This window comes from Festucalex cinctus, chromosome 8 (genome assembly GCF_051991245.1).
Source record: "Festucalex cinctus isolate MCC-2025b chromosome 8, RoL_Fcin_1.0, whole genome shotgun sequence".
Taxonomy (NCBI): domain Eukaryota; kingdom Metazoa; phylum Chordata; class Actinopteri; order Syngnathiformes; family Syngnathidae; genus Festucalex; species Festucalex cinctus.
Genome location: NC_135418.1, coordinates 4444865 through 4458088, shown reverse-complemented (window position 1 = coordinate 4458088; position 13224 = coordinate 4444865). Strand labels below are relative to the sequence as shown.

Sequence of the window (13224 nt, the reverse complement as noted above, 5' to 3'; positions counted from 1 at the left end):
TTTCAACAATAAAAAAAAAAGTTAATATTAATTTGAAACTTCATTATTTTTCATGTACAGCTTAAAAACAAATAAACATTTTGCCACTTTCTGGTGACTGAAAATGACATGGTATTGATAGGTGCTTAGAGGTCAAGTAAAGACCAATTGCGACTCACCTGTTTTCCGGGTTTGGCCATGTGACATTCGCAAATTGAACCATGATTGGTCGTTCCTTTGAGCTTGAGCTCCAAGCACACGTGGCAAAATGTATTTTTATAGGTACTAATTGTAAATGAAAAATAATTAAATTAATTACACAAAGTAGACAAAATATTAACTTCTTACGGCTAAACATGGCTAAATGAGTTCATTATCCCTTTAAGGAGGTCATGCATTTTTAAAGGTCAAATTTGGATAAATCTGTAGTATTGGTTTTCATTATATTGTACAAGTGGTCATAAGCAGAGTTGCACAAATGTGTACAAGATGTTGTTGTTTGGTTCTCAACTTCTCATTTTTCCCCCAATCCACCGTCCTCGTGGATGAACTTAAAAATTTACAAAGCAGGCTCTCAGGCTGCATCCAGACCGTCCAAAGTCTCTGACCAACTTTGCAGCCTTTATGAAGTCAAAATAAAACATCAAGTATGCACTGCTTTTATCTTGACGTCTGTGCATGCGTGTCAGCAGTGCAAGCGAACAAGAGCAGCAACTTGCCTATGGTGTTGCCATCTTAAAGATATTGTCACTGGCACTAGCAATGTGATAAGAAGCTGCCATCTTTGTTGAATTTTGTTAAAAAAAATAAAAAATAAACAAGGAATGAGCACTTCAAACACCTCTAAAATCCTCCATGATGGTTACTAAGGGTGTCACGATTTCGATTTTTTATCGAAATCGATCGAAATTACGTCACGATTTCGAGCATCGAAATAGAAGAGAGGACACACGATTCGATGCCCCCCCCCGCGCCCGCCGCCACCGCCGCCACCGCCACCTCCCAGGAAAGCAAATGAGACGCAGCCATTCAGCTACTAGCTAACGGCACTTGTTAGCTGACTTCTCCTGCAGTCATGATGGCAAGCGCGGACAGACACAGCAATGGTGCTTCAAGCCGCTCCCGCTTCTCTCGTCACCAGTTTGGAAACATTTTGCGTTCCCGGTGAGTTATGTCGACAACGTTCACGTTGTCGATAAAAAGACCACAGTTGCAAGATATGCTATGTGCGCGTACTGTACTCGGCCACGGTGTTACGCCCGGCTCGTCAAGGGGAAGGGAAGTAACACAATAACAGAAAATATAGAGTAGATAAACACGGGTCGACTTTAACATCTGAGTAGTTTTAATTGAAATTTCAGGCAGGGGTTTGACAAGGGAGTGAAAGTGGAAGGTGAACAAATAATAACCGCATTTGACAGAACTGACAGAACGGAGGAGAAACAATAACTAATAGGGGTATAATACACGGATACACAATAGCGTCGCGCTGGCACAGTCGTCCAATCGGAGTGTCGCGCTGGCACAGTCGTCCAATCGGAGTGTCGCGCTGGCACAGTCGTCCAATCGGAGTGTCGCGCTGGCACAGTCCTCCAATCAGAGTGTCGCGCTGGCGCATTCAAACTGAATGGCCCGAGCCGCCAGCCGTAACAACGGGAAACACGACAAACATGACGGGACATTTACGCAGGCATCACAAAGATTTAGATTTATCAAATTCAACTCGAAGTGGGAAAACAACGGTCCAACCAACTATTTCATCCTCATTTACAGTGAAACTTCCACACACTTCAGCTCGCGCGAAACGCCAGATCCATAGGTCTATTTATAGCAGCAGACCTGCAGCCTTGGAAAACGCTGGATTCAAACATTTAATTAGTGTACTTGAACCACGCTACAGTATGCCCAGCAACTGTAAATGTTGGGATATAGTTTGTTCAGGCTGTATTTGTTCCATGACTTTGGATACAATATATTTTTTGTTGTTGTTGCACATTGCACATTATTTTAAGAGGAACGCACAGCACACTGTTGTAACCAAAAACAGTCAATAGATGGCAGGCACCCACTGTGACTTTTTGTTTTTGTTTTTTTATTTTTTATTTTACACTTCAGTAAGAACAAGACGGTTAACTTTATATTGTAAATAAATTCTTTGAATTTGATCATTCCTGCCTAATGTCAATTATCATATATTACATAAATTTACACAAAAATAATATGGAAATTGCATCACCTATATGTAGCCGATCTTTTGAAATAAGATTTACTGTACAATGAATAGAACCAATGATCATAGACTAGCCTTAGCCTACAGAAGCATATGCCTCTGTGTTATAAAGTGGGGGAGCGGAGAAAAAAAAAAAAAAAAAAAAAATCGAAAAAAAAATCGAATCGTGACCCCAAAATCGAAATTTAAATCGAATCGTGGAGTTGGCGAATCGTGACACCCCTAATGGTTACATTCATAAGAAAAACAAATGAGTTAAGTACAAAACCTACATTGCTCTAGTGTCTAAAGTTTAATGAGTTTTTTTTTGTTTTTGTTTTTTTGACGACACATTTTGAAATGTTACTGTAATTTTAAGGAGTCCACTTGGAAAGCACCTCGGAATTTCATCTTTATAAGCACATTTGCGGACATTTTTAGATGTAATTTAATCAAAATAACAGCAGACACAATTAAACGGTCATTTACGCCAAAGATGACAGAAAATGGTGCCTTTCTCGGTGAGTACGAACAACAACATACTGTATACTACAGTTACACAAACGCCAGTTTAGTCTTCGGATTAAATCCAAAGAAGCCGACTGTCCTGACTTGCAATATGAGACCGCATGATCAGCTAGCTCGTTTAGCGCGGCTCTCGTGGGCAGAGGTCTGTTCCCTATTTTTTTCTGAACCACGGACTACTCTAATGTTAAGTCATATTTTGACAGACCATCAAAGTCACGATGCAACGAGACCGAGATGACTGTCTCGTCGGCGGCCTCGCGTCTTTGGCCATAATTTGCCACCATTTTATGCCAACTTGAATATCAAAGTCTTACAAGTTATAATGTACATGGGACATCAATGCCTTTATCAGATTTTATTTTGAAGTTGATCCTCAAAAGCAATCGGTGTGGCTCCAGACTTGAGTTTTGACTTTTTGGTGGAGGTTGATTGAGCTGAAATATGCTTGGAGTGTGAATCTGGTGCACCTTGAATATTTTCAGCCTGCATGCGCATCCGCCCCCCTGGTCATAATGTTTTAGCGGGTATATCTTCATAAATATGTTATTTTTAGATTAAATAACAACCAAACATATATTTGGTAAATGTAGTGAGACAAGCAACATGGTCTCAGTCATTTTTAACTGCAAATTTTGTAACTTATCTTGATTTGTTTTTAAATCAACAGTATATTTCTTGTTGGTTTTAGGCGTTTAGTTGGATGGTTGTTAATTTCCTCTTCTTGTTTACTGCAGTTGGCATCTTAACATATTGGCACAGGCATACCCTGCCTCTGGTAGCTTTTGGCAGTTTTCACTTGTGACTTGTTTAGGAAATTGTAAGTCATAGTCGGGAGTAGTGAAATTTGCTCGGAACACATCCTCTCTCGTTGTTGATGTGACTTTGCAAGGCATGCAGTAGGATTATTGCCGAACGAGGGCATTCGTATAAATAAAGCACCTGTGAAAGGCAAGCTGCTTGGCTCTGGTTGGTCTTTAGCCGAAACCAGCTGGTCAGCCTGGTGGACGGTTTCCTCTCTCGAGGCTGGTGCTTGTGAAATCTGCATGGACAAGCTGTGCAGCCTGGCTTTGATGTGGCCATATAGATCTATAACGCTTTCCTTTTAACTAAGTACTCGGCTATTTGATGCATAGTGCCATTAACACATTTGGTTTGTATGTGACATTGAATATAATAGGCAGCCTGCCAGTCATTTTCTGTGTGAGTGTATGAGTGAAAGTCATCACACAGTAAAGTTGTGCATAAGGGACTTGAAGATGGGAAATGACAAGCTCTTGTTTCATCTGCATGTCTCATTTTCACTTTCTAATTGGTCGTTTTTCAGGTTGGCTTTATGAGAGCAAAACTAATTAGTGTTACTAAATCCAGCAGAAAAAAAAATAGCGCTCTGCTTGATTGTTCTGGTTTCCTCTCCTGTGTCAGGCACTCAACAATAAAATGTGACTGTAATAGTTTGCCAATTGCCCGTACTTCAACGTCCCCGAGCTGAATGGAACTCCTGGTCTCTTGACATTTTGTTTGGCAAGATCAGGGAACAGTGGTTGCCCTCTTGCCTGTGTCTTTGTGACTCATAGGAAGGTTCTTTTTTTTTTGCTGGTGGGACAAAACAATGTGCTGTGTTTTAGAGTTGGCATTCTCTGCTTTGATTAGACATCTCCTGCTGACAAGAGCAGCCAAACAAGTTTACAGTAGCTGTGACATTACTGTTACCTTTATTCAAAGCGCTCCAGCTGCAGCGAGCCCTCAGGAAGCACATCATGGGCGGGCGTTGTCCACAAAGAGGAATACGAGCCGTGTTTGAGTTGGCACGCACGCTTCTCTCAGGGAAGTTTTGCTGTCTGTGCAGAAAGTCCAGTGGCGGCGGCTCTTTGTGGGGTGGCGCTGACTCGAGGGGCAGGATGGGCCTTTTCCACCTCTCCCCTCTTTCAGGAAACACATCTTGCCGTTTTCCGTCCCTGTTTGAGAGTGAGGGACAGCAACGGGGCATGAGTCAGTCGTGCTGGCTTCCTGGTAAATTGGTGCATCTCAAGCGTAACATTAGAGCTGTGATTTATTAGTTTCTTTTAGACCTGGGATGGGCAATTTAAATGCTGGAGGGGGCCACAATTTTTCTTCAGTGCTACTGAGGGGCCACCATGCACTTCCTAACCAGAGGTATAGCAATTTTTTTTTTATATGGACATAATACATGCATTCATTATATTAAAATACTTAATTTTTCATAATACCAGTCCATGTTTCAATGCACGTATATAAGTCTCTCTCATCATTCAAAGACAGCACAAAACTCCTGCACAAACTCATGTTGTGACACCCCCCCCAAACACCCCCCCCCCCCACACACACACACACACACACATACACACACACACACACACAAATCAACTCTCAAAATGTAAATTTTATGGAGGTACTTGTATTATGTTTGTCTTGCATATCATTCCAAATCTGCCAAGGATTACTAGGCCTCTTCACATTGTAGTAAAGGGCTGAAAAATACACAGTGTAAGTGCAACTAAGACGCCATCTACTGTTGGTTGGTGATATTGCAATTTAAAACTTCAGCCTCCTTGCAATTTCACTGTTTTTGGCCTTTTTGCCCTAAAAAAAAAAAAAAAGATATTTTTCGAATTTGGGATTTTCCCAGGAATTTTTTTTCTATTCCCCCTTTTCTTTGTGGAAAGCGTAAAGTGAATGTATTTCTTCATTTTTGAAGAATTTGGGGGGGTTGGCCAAAAATGAATAAATACATCTCTTGAATTTAAAAAAAAGTCATTTTAATTGTTGTTTTGTTTTGAAAATGAATTACGGGGCCACTCAGAGTGTGGTCGCGGGCCAGCTGCCCAACTTGCCCAACCAAGCCAATGTGGCTTTGTGCAAGGAGGTCATTTGATGTGTTACAGCATTGGCATGATGATAACAATTGCTTTCAACTCAAAGGTGACACTGGTGGCATTACTTCTTCTTCCACCTACCATCTTCTGAGGTAGTATCAGAGGCATAATCTTATACGACCTCAGAAGACGGTAAATTTGCAGGTCAACTTAACGCCCCCATCTTGCATTGATACCTTGCACACAGTACAGTGAGCTGGTTAAAAAGATGGAAAAAGCTGGCTGAGACGGCCAGTGTGTAAAAACGGGGCGATTAGGATGGAATAACCCACCTTTAGTGTGAAAGGTTGACACGTGTCATTTTTGTGTCAGTCTGGTAGTTTGCTCTGGGGTCAATTGCACTAGATCATCGTAACCATTTGTATGTAATTTTTTTCAGTTCCCCCCCACCAACAGCACAACAACTCTGTTGGGAACTTATCCTCAGAAACCCATAATTAAGAAGTTCTTGATCCAAGGTTAGGGAGGAGCGGTGTTTAAATGCAATTAGAGCAAAGCGCAAATTAATTTGGATTCATTTACAGTTTTTGGAATGTGTCATTATTTGTTTAATCAAGGTAGGTCAAGTTGCCCGTGTGTGTCTGCACATACTAGATTGGGGGTGGGGTTGTGTTGGTGGTAATGGGGAAATCTATTTATTAATTCATCTTTAATGAATTGTAATTTGAAAGTGACCTGTTTTGTATCCCCAAGTTATTACTGTAGAATTTCTTTCTAAAGTGCACAACCAATGTACACACATACACACGTCTGCACTATGTCTCCTGGCAGTGGTGATGTTATTGAAAGAGTACTGCATAAAAATAAATTAGGTACAGGTTTCCTTTAGTAAACTGTATAAATTATATTGATATTATAATAAATTATTTTGATGTGTGAGCAGAGTAACGTACAGAGCCCCTCTGGTGTCAGGATCTGAATTTTTTTTTTTGCTAATCTGTACCCACAGTTTAACAACTGTACCCACAGTTTAGTAAACTGTACCCACAGTTTAACAATCTGTACTCACAGTTTAATCATCTGTACCCACTGTGTAGTAAACTGTACCGACAGTTTAACAATCTGTACCCACAGTTTAGTAAACCATACCCACTGTTTAGCACCTCTGTGGCGTTATGTAATACGCATGAACATGCAACATTCGAGTGGTTGCTTGACAGCAGTATTAGCAGCGAACGGCTGCTTATTTTTTAAATCTTAAACTGTAGACTAGTTTTGGCAGCTTAACGATGCATTCGGATGAATGGATGACGGAAAGATGAAGTTCCTTTAGCCAAGTATGGCGTAGTAATTGCGGAGCACAACAAAACATGTCTGCATTTCAACAGCCTTCAGGTTTAACACGGAAATAAAAGAAAGAAAGAAGAAAAGTATTCGAGCGCCTCACAGTGGCACAAGCGCAACATTACACATCAACTGAATACATAAGTCTACAGTTTAAGATGAAAAGAAGCAGCCGTTTGCTGCTAATACTGCTGTCAAGCAACCACTCGAACGTTGTGTGCGCATGCGTATTACATAACACCACAGAAGAGCTAAACCGTGGGTACGGTTTACTAAACAGTGGGTACAGATTAGTAAACTGTGGGTACAGATTGCTAAACTCTGGGTACAGATAAGCAAAACAAAAAAAATAAAAAAATAATTCAGACCCTGACACCAGAGGGGCTCCGTAGTAATTATATATCACAAGATTTACATTTCTAAAGGAAAACTGAAATAAAACACATGGTGAGACAAGCATTCTGAGAACGAATTTTGCCCCAATTAGGTGGGCGTGACAATCAGTGGTACTTTTACTTAAAGCATCATTTTCACACTTTTTCTTGCACTGAATTGCGGCACAATTGTTGTGTTATGACTAGGGATGTAACGATATCCAAATATCACGATACGATATCATCACGATATGAAGCTCCCAATACGATAATTATCACAATATTGTGGGGATCTTGGTGATATTTAAAAAAGGTCACAATATTGTAAAATAAATTAGCTCATATAAAAAAAGCACAACATTGTGCTTTTGTACATAACAGCAATAAATATAAACTACCTCCAATCTCTAATAACACTTAATATTGAGGGACTTACTTGCTAATGCAAGTACACATTGAGTTCCTCTACATATTGACTCATTTCACAAGCATATTGCGATCCCCTTCAAATTAGTGTATTTTAAACATAGAAGGGCCAAAACCTAACTAATGAAAATTAAACTGCACTAAAAAAACTAGCTACCAGAGGGTGCTACAACTGCACAAATGGAAATCAACCTGACTTTTTTTTAAACAGATGTGTGGCATTTAAATATCATGAATATGATGACAACGATATTGTGGCAGTTTTAATATCACAATATCACGATATTGCTGGTATCGTTACATCCCTAATTATGACACAGTTCCACAATATGTTTTGGCAAGCAGGTCAAAGGCTTGATCATTAAAAGGGACATTGTGAAGAAATTTTTGATTTGTCAATGCCCATTCATTTTAAAAACCTATAAATTTTAATATGCAAAGAAATATGTTCTATCACATAATTTTTTTTTTTTTATATCAGGCATGAAAATCACCATTTAAAACCAAAATAGGTCACTTACGTGAATCGTGCAGAGGGTAGGTGACCGGACAGTCAGTGTATCAGTGAACTCCGGTTAGGATGGGTATCGAAGAGCACACCGATTCACGTTGAATCGGACGGTGACATGTTCCAAAGCATGTCATTGGTTGCGACTGTGCGGGAGTTGGTATTATTTATACTTTATTAATGTTATACCTTGACTTTTTTACTCCACCCTCTCTGGCTCATGTCTTTTAAATTCATTATGTTTTATTATTTGTCAGATTTTATTTAATGAAAAATAACTGTTAAAGTGAATGTTATTTTATAAAATTATTTTATTATTACATAAATAAACATTTATTACCACAAACAACTGAACAAAAGTACTGAAAATTGATACTGTTCAGTACCGTTTGAAAATTTTGGTCCAAGTGCTTCTCACCTTTTTCTCCCCTGACCCGTTTTCATACCCAAATATAAATAGTGCATCTACTAATCGTTAGTTATATTAAATATTTGTGCCTCACCTTACAGAAGGTTGGCGACGCGTTTCGCCGCCATCTTTCTGCTACGGATATCCGAATGAGACAAACATACAAAGTATGGTCTCTCTGAGGCATGTTTCAAAGTGCACACACTTCAAACTTAGTTCGTTGCATTCTATTATTTCAACACTCGATAGATAAAATCTACGCACTGTCCCTTTAACAATATGAAACTGATGCCGTGGAATTACTTCAAAGCACATACAATACATAAAGTAATAGTGTTGTAAGTGTTGTATTGTATTGCTAGTTTGGAAATTTATAATGTTTGTTTAATTGTTTTGCAATTTTGCATCACTTTGAATTAGGCTAGCAGGCATGAACACATACATCTGCATAGACACTCATTTTGAAAATGCTTGGCCCTACTTTTTGTTGTTCATAGTATTTTGGAAATATGACGATACAATACAGTATAATAAAGATGCTATCGTTCAAGAAAAGTGCTGGATCAGAGATCGTGATGAGCAAGCATTCGCTAACTATCCCACAAGTCATTACTCCTTGTGTGGCATATAAACATGTTGAAAACAAACAATGACCCTGTGCACACTCATCACCACAAAAACAATTTCAAAACCTTGCAATGTAGTGTAAACATACAAATGACTAACCTTCATGCTCGGAAGACTACAAACAATGAAACAATTTTTGTATTTTGTTGACTTTTGAGGGATTCACTGTATATTTGTTTTTCGGTCAATCGTCCCTGGGTTTGGTGTTTTCATTAGACTGACCTGATGAAGAAGTTGCGCTGAGTAGTCAAATATTGGTCAAAAGATCAAACCTATGAATTTGTATTCATGTTCTGTGATTGTATGTAGGCATGGACCAAATACTGTTTTTAGAGTTAACCATGGTTGTAATAAATCAAGTTTTCAGGAACCACTAATACTGTCTGTCACCGGTAATGAGCTGAGGGTATCATTTGAGTGGCTGCTTGTAGAGTTGCGTTAACAAGCTGCCTCTTTGAAATGAATTGGGGCCAGTTGCTTTTTATTTTTTCACCCTCTTCTGTGAGTAGAGAGTGGAGAGGTTAGCAGTTGCACCCAGAGAAGCGCGGGGGCAAGATGAAAGAGACACTGCAAAACGAATGTGTATTTTTCTGTTGATTAACTCTTTGACTGCCAGCCATTTTCGGAAAAGGTAACCCCTATACTGCCAGCTGATTTACAGAATTTTACCGATCTTTCAAGCTCCACAGAAAATGTTGTGTTAGGACTATGGAAACGCGGATACTACCAAATGAAAGATTGAAGTCTCATCTTTCATCTAAAAAAAAGTTTGTTTCTACCTTATTCGGATCTTCAGTAATCAACAATAGAAAACACCTTCGTTTCACCCAAATCCTCTATTTTCTTCCAAAATACGGAGAAATCAAGCTTTTTGTGAAACGATGTTATTTCATGCACTCTAGTGAATTTGGCACTTTTTTTTTTTGCATGTGATTCTACAAACACCTAAACTTCTATAAAACACTACCCCAACAAAATGTTTTTTGATTGCAAAATAACAGTTTAATTACATGCAACAGTAGCAATCCGAACAAACAATTTGGAAAACTCTTTGCAAACTATTTACACGTGCGCAACAGTTTTTGTCAGTCTGCTTCTGCATGGACTGATTTGCGTAGAGGTTGGTATGATGAACGATGTGCTGGAGAAGTTCATCCGTGATGAAGAGCTCCAGGATGTCAGCTGGCAGGTGGGAATTCAGCTCTGCTGCAGCATCCCTTGGTCCTGGTTTTGCAGCAAAGGGGAAGATGGTTGGCTGCCAGCCGAATTCATCAACTTCAAGCCAGCCAGAATCTTTGGGATCTGCAAATATACATTTCAATATCATATATTATTTTAGAGCACTGTGATGCAATGTGTGTGTGTGTGTGTGTGCATGTTTACCTTTTTTTCTTCGATGTATTGGTTGATGCACATTCTGTAAATTATAGAAGAAGTTTACCATCAAATATTTTATTAGAGCTGTGGAGAATCTTTTTTTTTTTTTCTTTTTACCTTTGTTCTGCTCACTGTGAGAAGGGTCACTTTGGGCCCTATGAGGGGGAGCTTGTTGCGGTGTATTGAAAACGTTTTTGTTTTTTTTGTTTTTTTACCTTTCTTTGTCGTAGAACCAGCGGTCGGACGTTGCTGTGAGCACGATCTATAAAATATACATTCACGTTTGTATAGGTAATAGATGTTCTAGTGTATATCAGCACATTTACACACGCTGCTAGCAGATCGCCGAAAAGTTAGTAAAGTAATCTTACTAGCAATCTCTTAGCACGTTAGCGCTTACCTTCACGTTCTTTGGAAGACTGTCCAAGACTGTCTTGCATCGGACCCATGATGAAACGTCATCTGTGCAGACGTGCTCAGTTGTGCACCACTTTTCTCCGGTGTTAGCATCGCTAGCCGGTGCGGCCTTAGGACGTTATTAGCATCGCTAGCCGGTGGGGCCTTAGGACGTGGTCGAAACGGCCGCGTCACCGCTTCAACTATGACTTAACTCCGTCATCACTGTGCTCTTGAGCACTGGTCGATGCTTTTGAGCTTTGAAAATAAGGATCAAGCGTGAGCTGATTGCCATCTGTAGCCTTTTTGACTCCCTTAGTCAAGTTAGCCATTCTCTCCCCCTCAACACTCTAGCTCAGCCTCTCTTCTTCTACTGTTGTCTCCTACCCGATCTTGTCCAAAAGACTCATCACAGCCACCTAGTGGCCAGGAATACTCATTATAGTAACCCGATCGGCTTGATACTTGGAGCACAGCTGCCCAAGGCTTTCCTCCACCCGTTTCCATAAAAAAACATAGTAGACGTCAATTAACGTCTATGGCGGCCAATTCTAGGTTTATACTGAACGTCTTTAAACGTTTATGGCGGTCAAAGAGTTAATATGCATTGTCCTAAGAAATGAGAAAAAAAATGGTGCCAGCAGGTGCTAGTTAGCCCCAAGGACAACACAAGTAGCCCACAGGTCTGTTCTAAAAATAGCTCACCAATTATGGGACATTGTGACATACTAAGAATAATTAAAACTGAATAATTTTAGCTTTTATTTATGTATCTAAACCTATCACAGTACGTTTCCTCATGTACAAATATGTATGTAATTTGTTAAAAAGTAAAATAGATTGTGTATTGGGGAAAAAAAAATCCCGTTTTTGTTACCTAAATATTTCAAAACAGGCTATTTTAGAGCTGTCATTTTAGTACCATGATATTTTTGCTCATGGTTATTATACAGTCATGATCTAATATCCGGGCTTATGACGTTGACAGTTTCTGGCCAAGTGAAGATAATCACATAAATACACAAATGGATGGATGATTATCTATAGGACATAAAAAAAAAATGGCTGATCACTTTTTCATGTTTGTGTCATGTTTTGGTTTGGTGGGGGTGGGTTTTTGTTGTCTTTTGGTCGTTTGTCATGTGTTCCTTGTTTCTTCCCTTTCCCCGTTATGTCAAACCACGTCCACCTGAGTGTTTCTTCCCTTCCCAGTGTATCCACCAATCAGCTTCCCCTGCCACTTGTGTCTTACCCAGCTGTGTCTAGTCATTGTCATTAGCCTGTGTGTATTTAGTCCCCTGTTTTCCGTTCGGTTCTTGTGGAGTCATAGTATCTGTTGTGCCTGTTGTTGTCCCTGTGTTCCATGCCATGTCATGCCTTGTGTTTGTTTTTTGATCTTGTTAATTTTTTCATAGTACCTTGTTTATAGTTTTTGTTAATTAAATCCCCTTTTTTTTTTTACCTGCATCCCTGCCTTGCCCTGTTTTTTGGTTGCCTCCTGCATTTGGGTCCTGCCACCAACACCCCACTCCCGTGACAGAATGACTCCACCAGAACTGGACCCAGCAGGGGCAATGGCGGAATTGGAGACCTGGCAGAGGCTTGAAGACATCGCCCGAGTCATTGCAGAGATAAAAGAGTTGATGGCTTTGGACCGTGGCGACTGGAGTGATGGGTCGGACCGGCCTCAGAACCCCGAACCTCGTCTGCTGCAGCCTCTCGCCCCTGAACCTCGTCTGCTGCAGCCTCTCGCTCCGGAACCTCGTCTGCTGCCGCCGCAGCCCCTGGCCGCTTCGCCTGTGCCGCTGCCGCCGCAGCCCCCGGCCGCTTCGCCTGTGCCGCTGCCGCCGCAGCCCCCGGCCGCTTCGCCTGTGCCGCTGCCGCCGCAGCCCCCGGCCGCTTCGCCTGTGCCGCTGCCGCCGCAGCCCCCGGCTGCTTCGCCTGTGCCGCTGCCGCCGCAGCCCCCGGCCGCTTCGCCTGTGCCGCTGCCGCCGCAGCCCCCGGCCGCTTCGCCTGTGCCGCTGCCGCCGCAACCCCCGGCCGCTTCGCCTGTGCCGCTGCCGCCGCAGCCCCCGGCCGTTTCGCCTGTGCCGCTGCCGCCGCAGCCCCTGGCCGCTTCGCCTGGGCCGCTGCCGCCGCAGCCCCTGGCCGCTTCGCCTGGGCCGCTGCCGCCGCAGCCCCCGGCCGTTTCGCCTGTGCCGCTGCCGCCGCAG

At 41.4% G+C, this 13224-nt stretch overlaps 2 protein-coding genes across 8 annotated transcripts in view; one reads left to right on the top strand and one right to left on the bottom strand.

Annotated features, from left to right (window-relative positions):
- The window catches only part of foxp1b (forkhead box P1b), a 346037-nt gene that overhangs the window by 46438 nt on the left and 286375 nt on the right, over nt 1-13224 (top strand). The gene's annotated exons all lie outside the window — the stretch shown is intronic.
- LOC144023578 (uncharacterized) lies at nt 4472-11364 on the bottom strand. The gene is made up of 6 exons (XM_077529211.1): nt 11016-11364; nt 10831-10877; nt 10733-10783; nt 10622-10655; nt 10271-10540; nt 4472-4671 (listed from the first exon to the last, which is right to left on the bottom strand). Exons 1-6 carry the CDS (start codon nt 11062-11064, stop codon nt 4472-4474), a joined length of 651 nt encoding a protein of 216 aa, XP_077385337.1. The 5' UTR covers nt 11065-11364.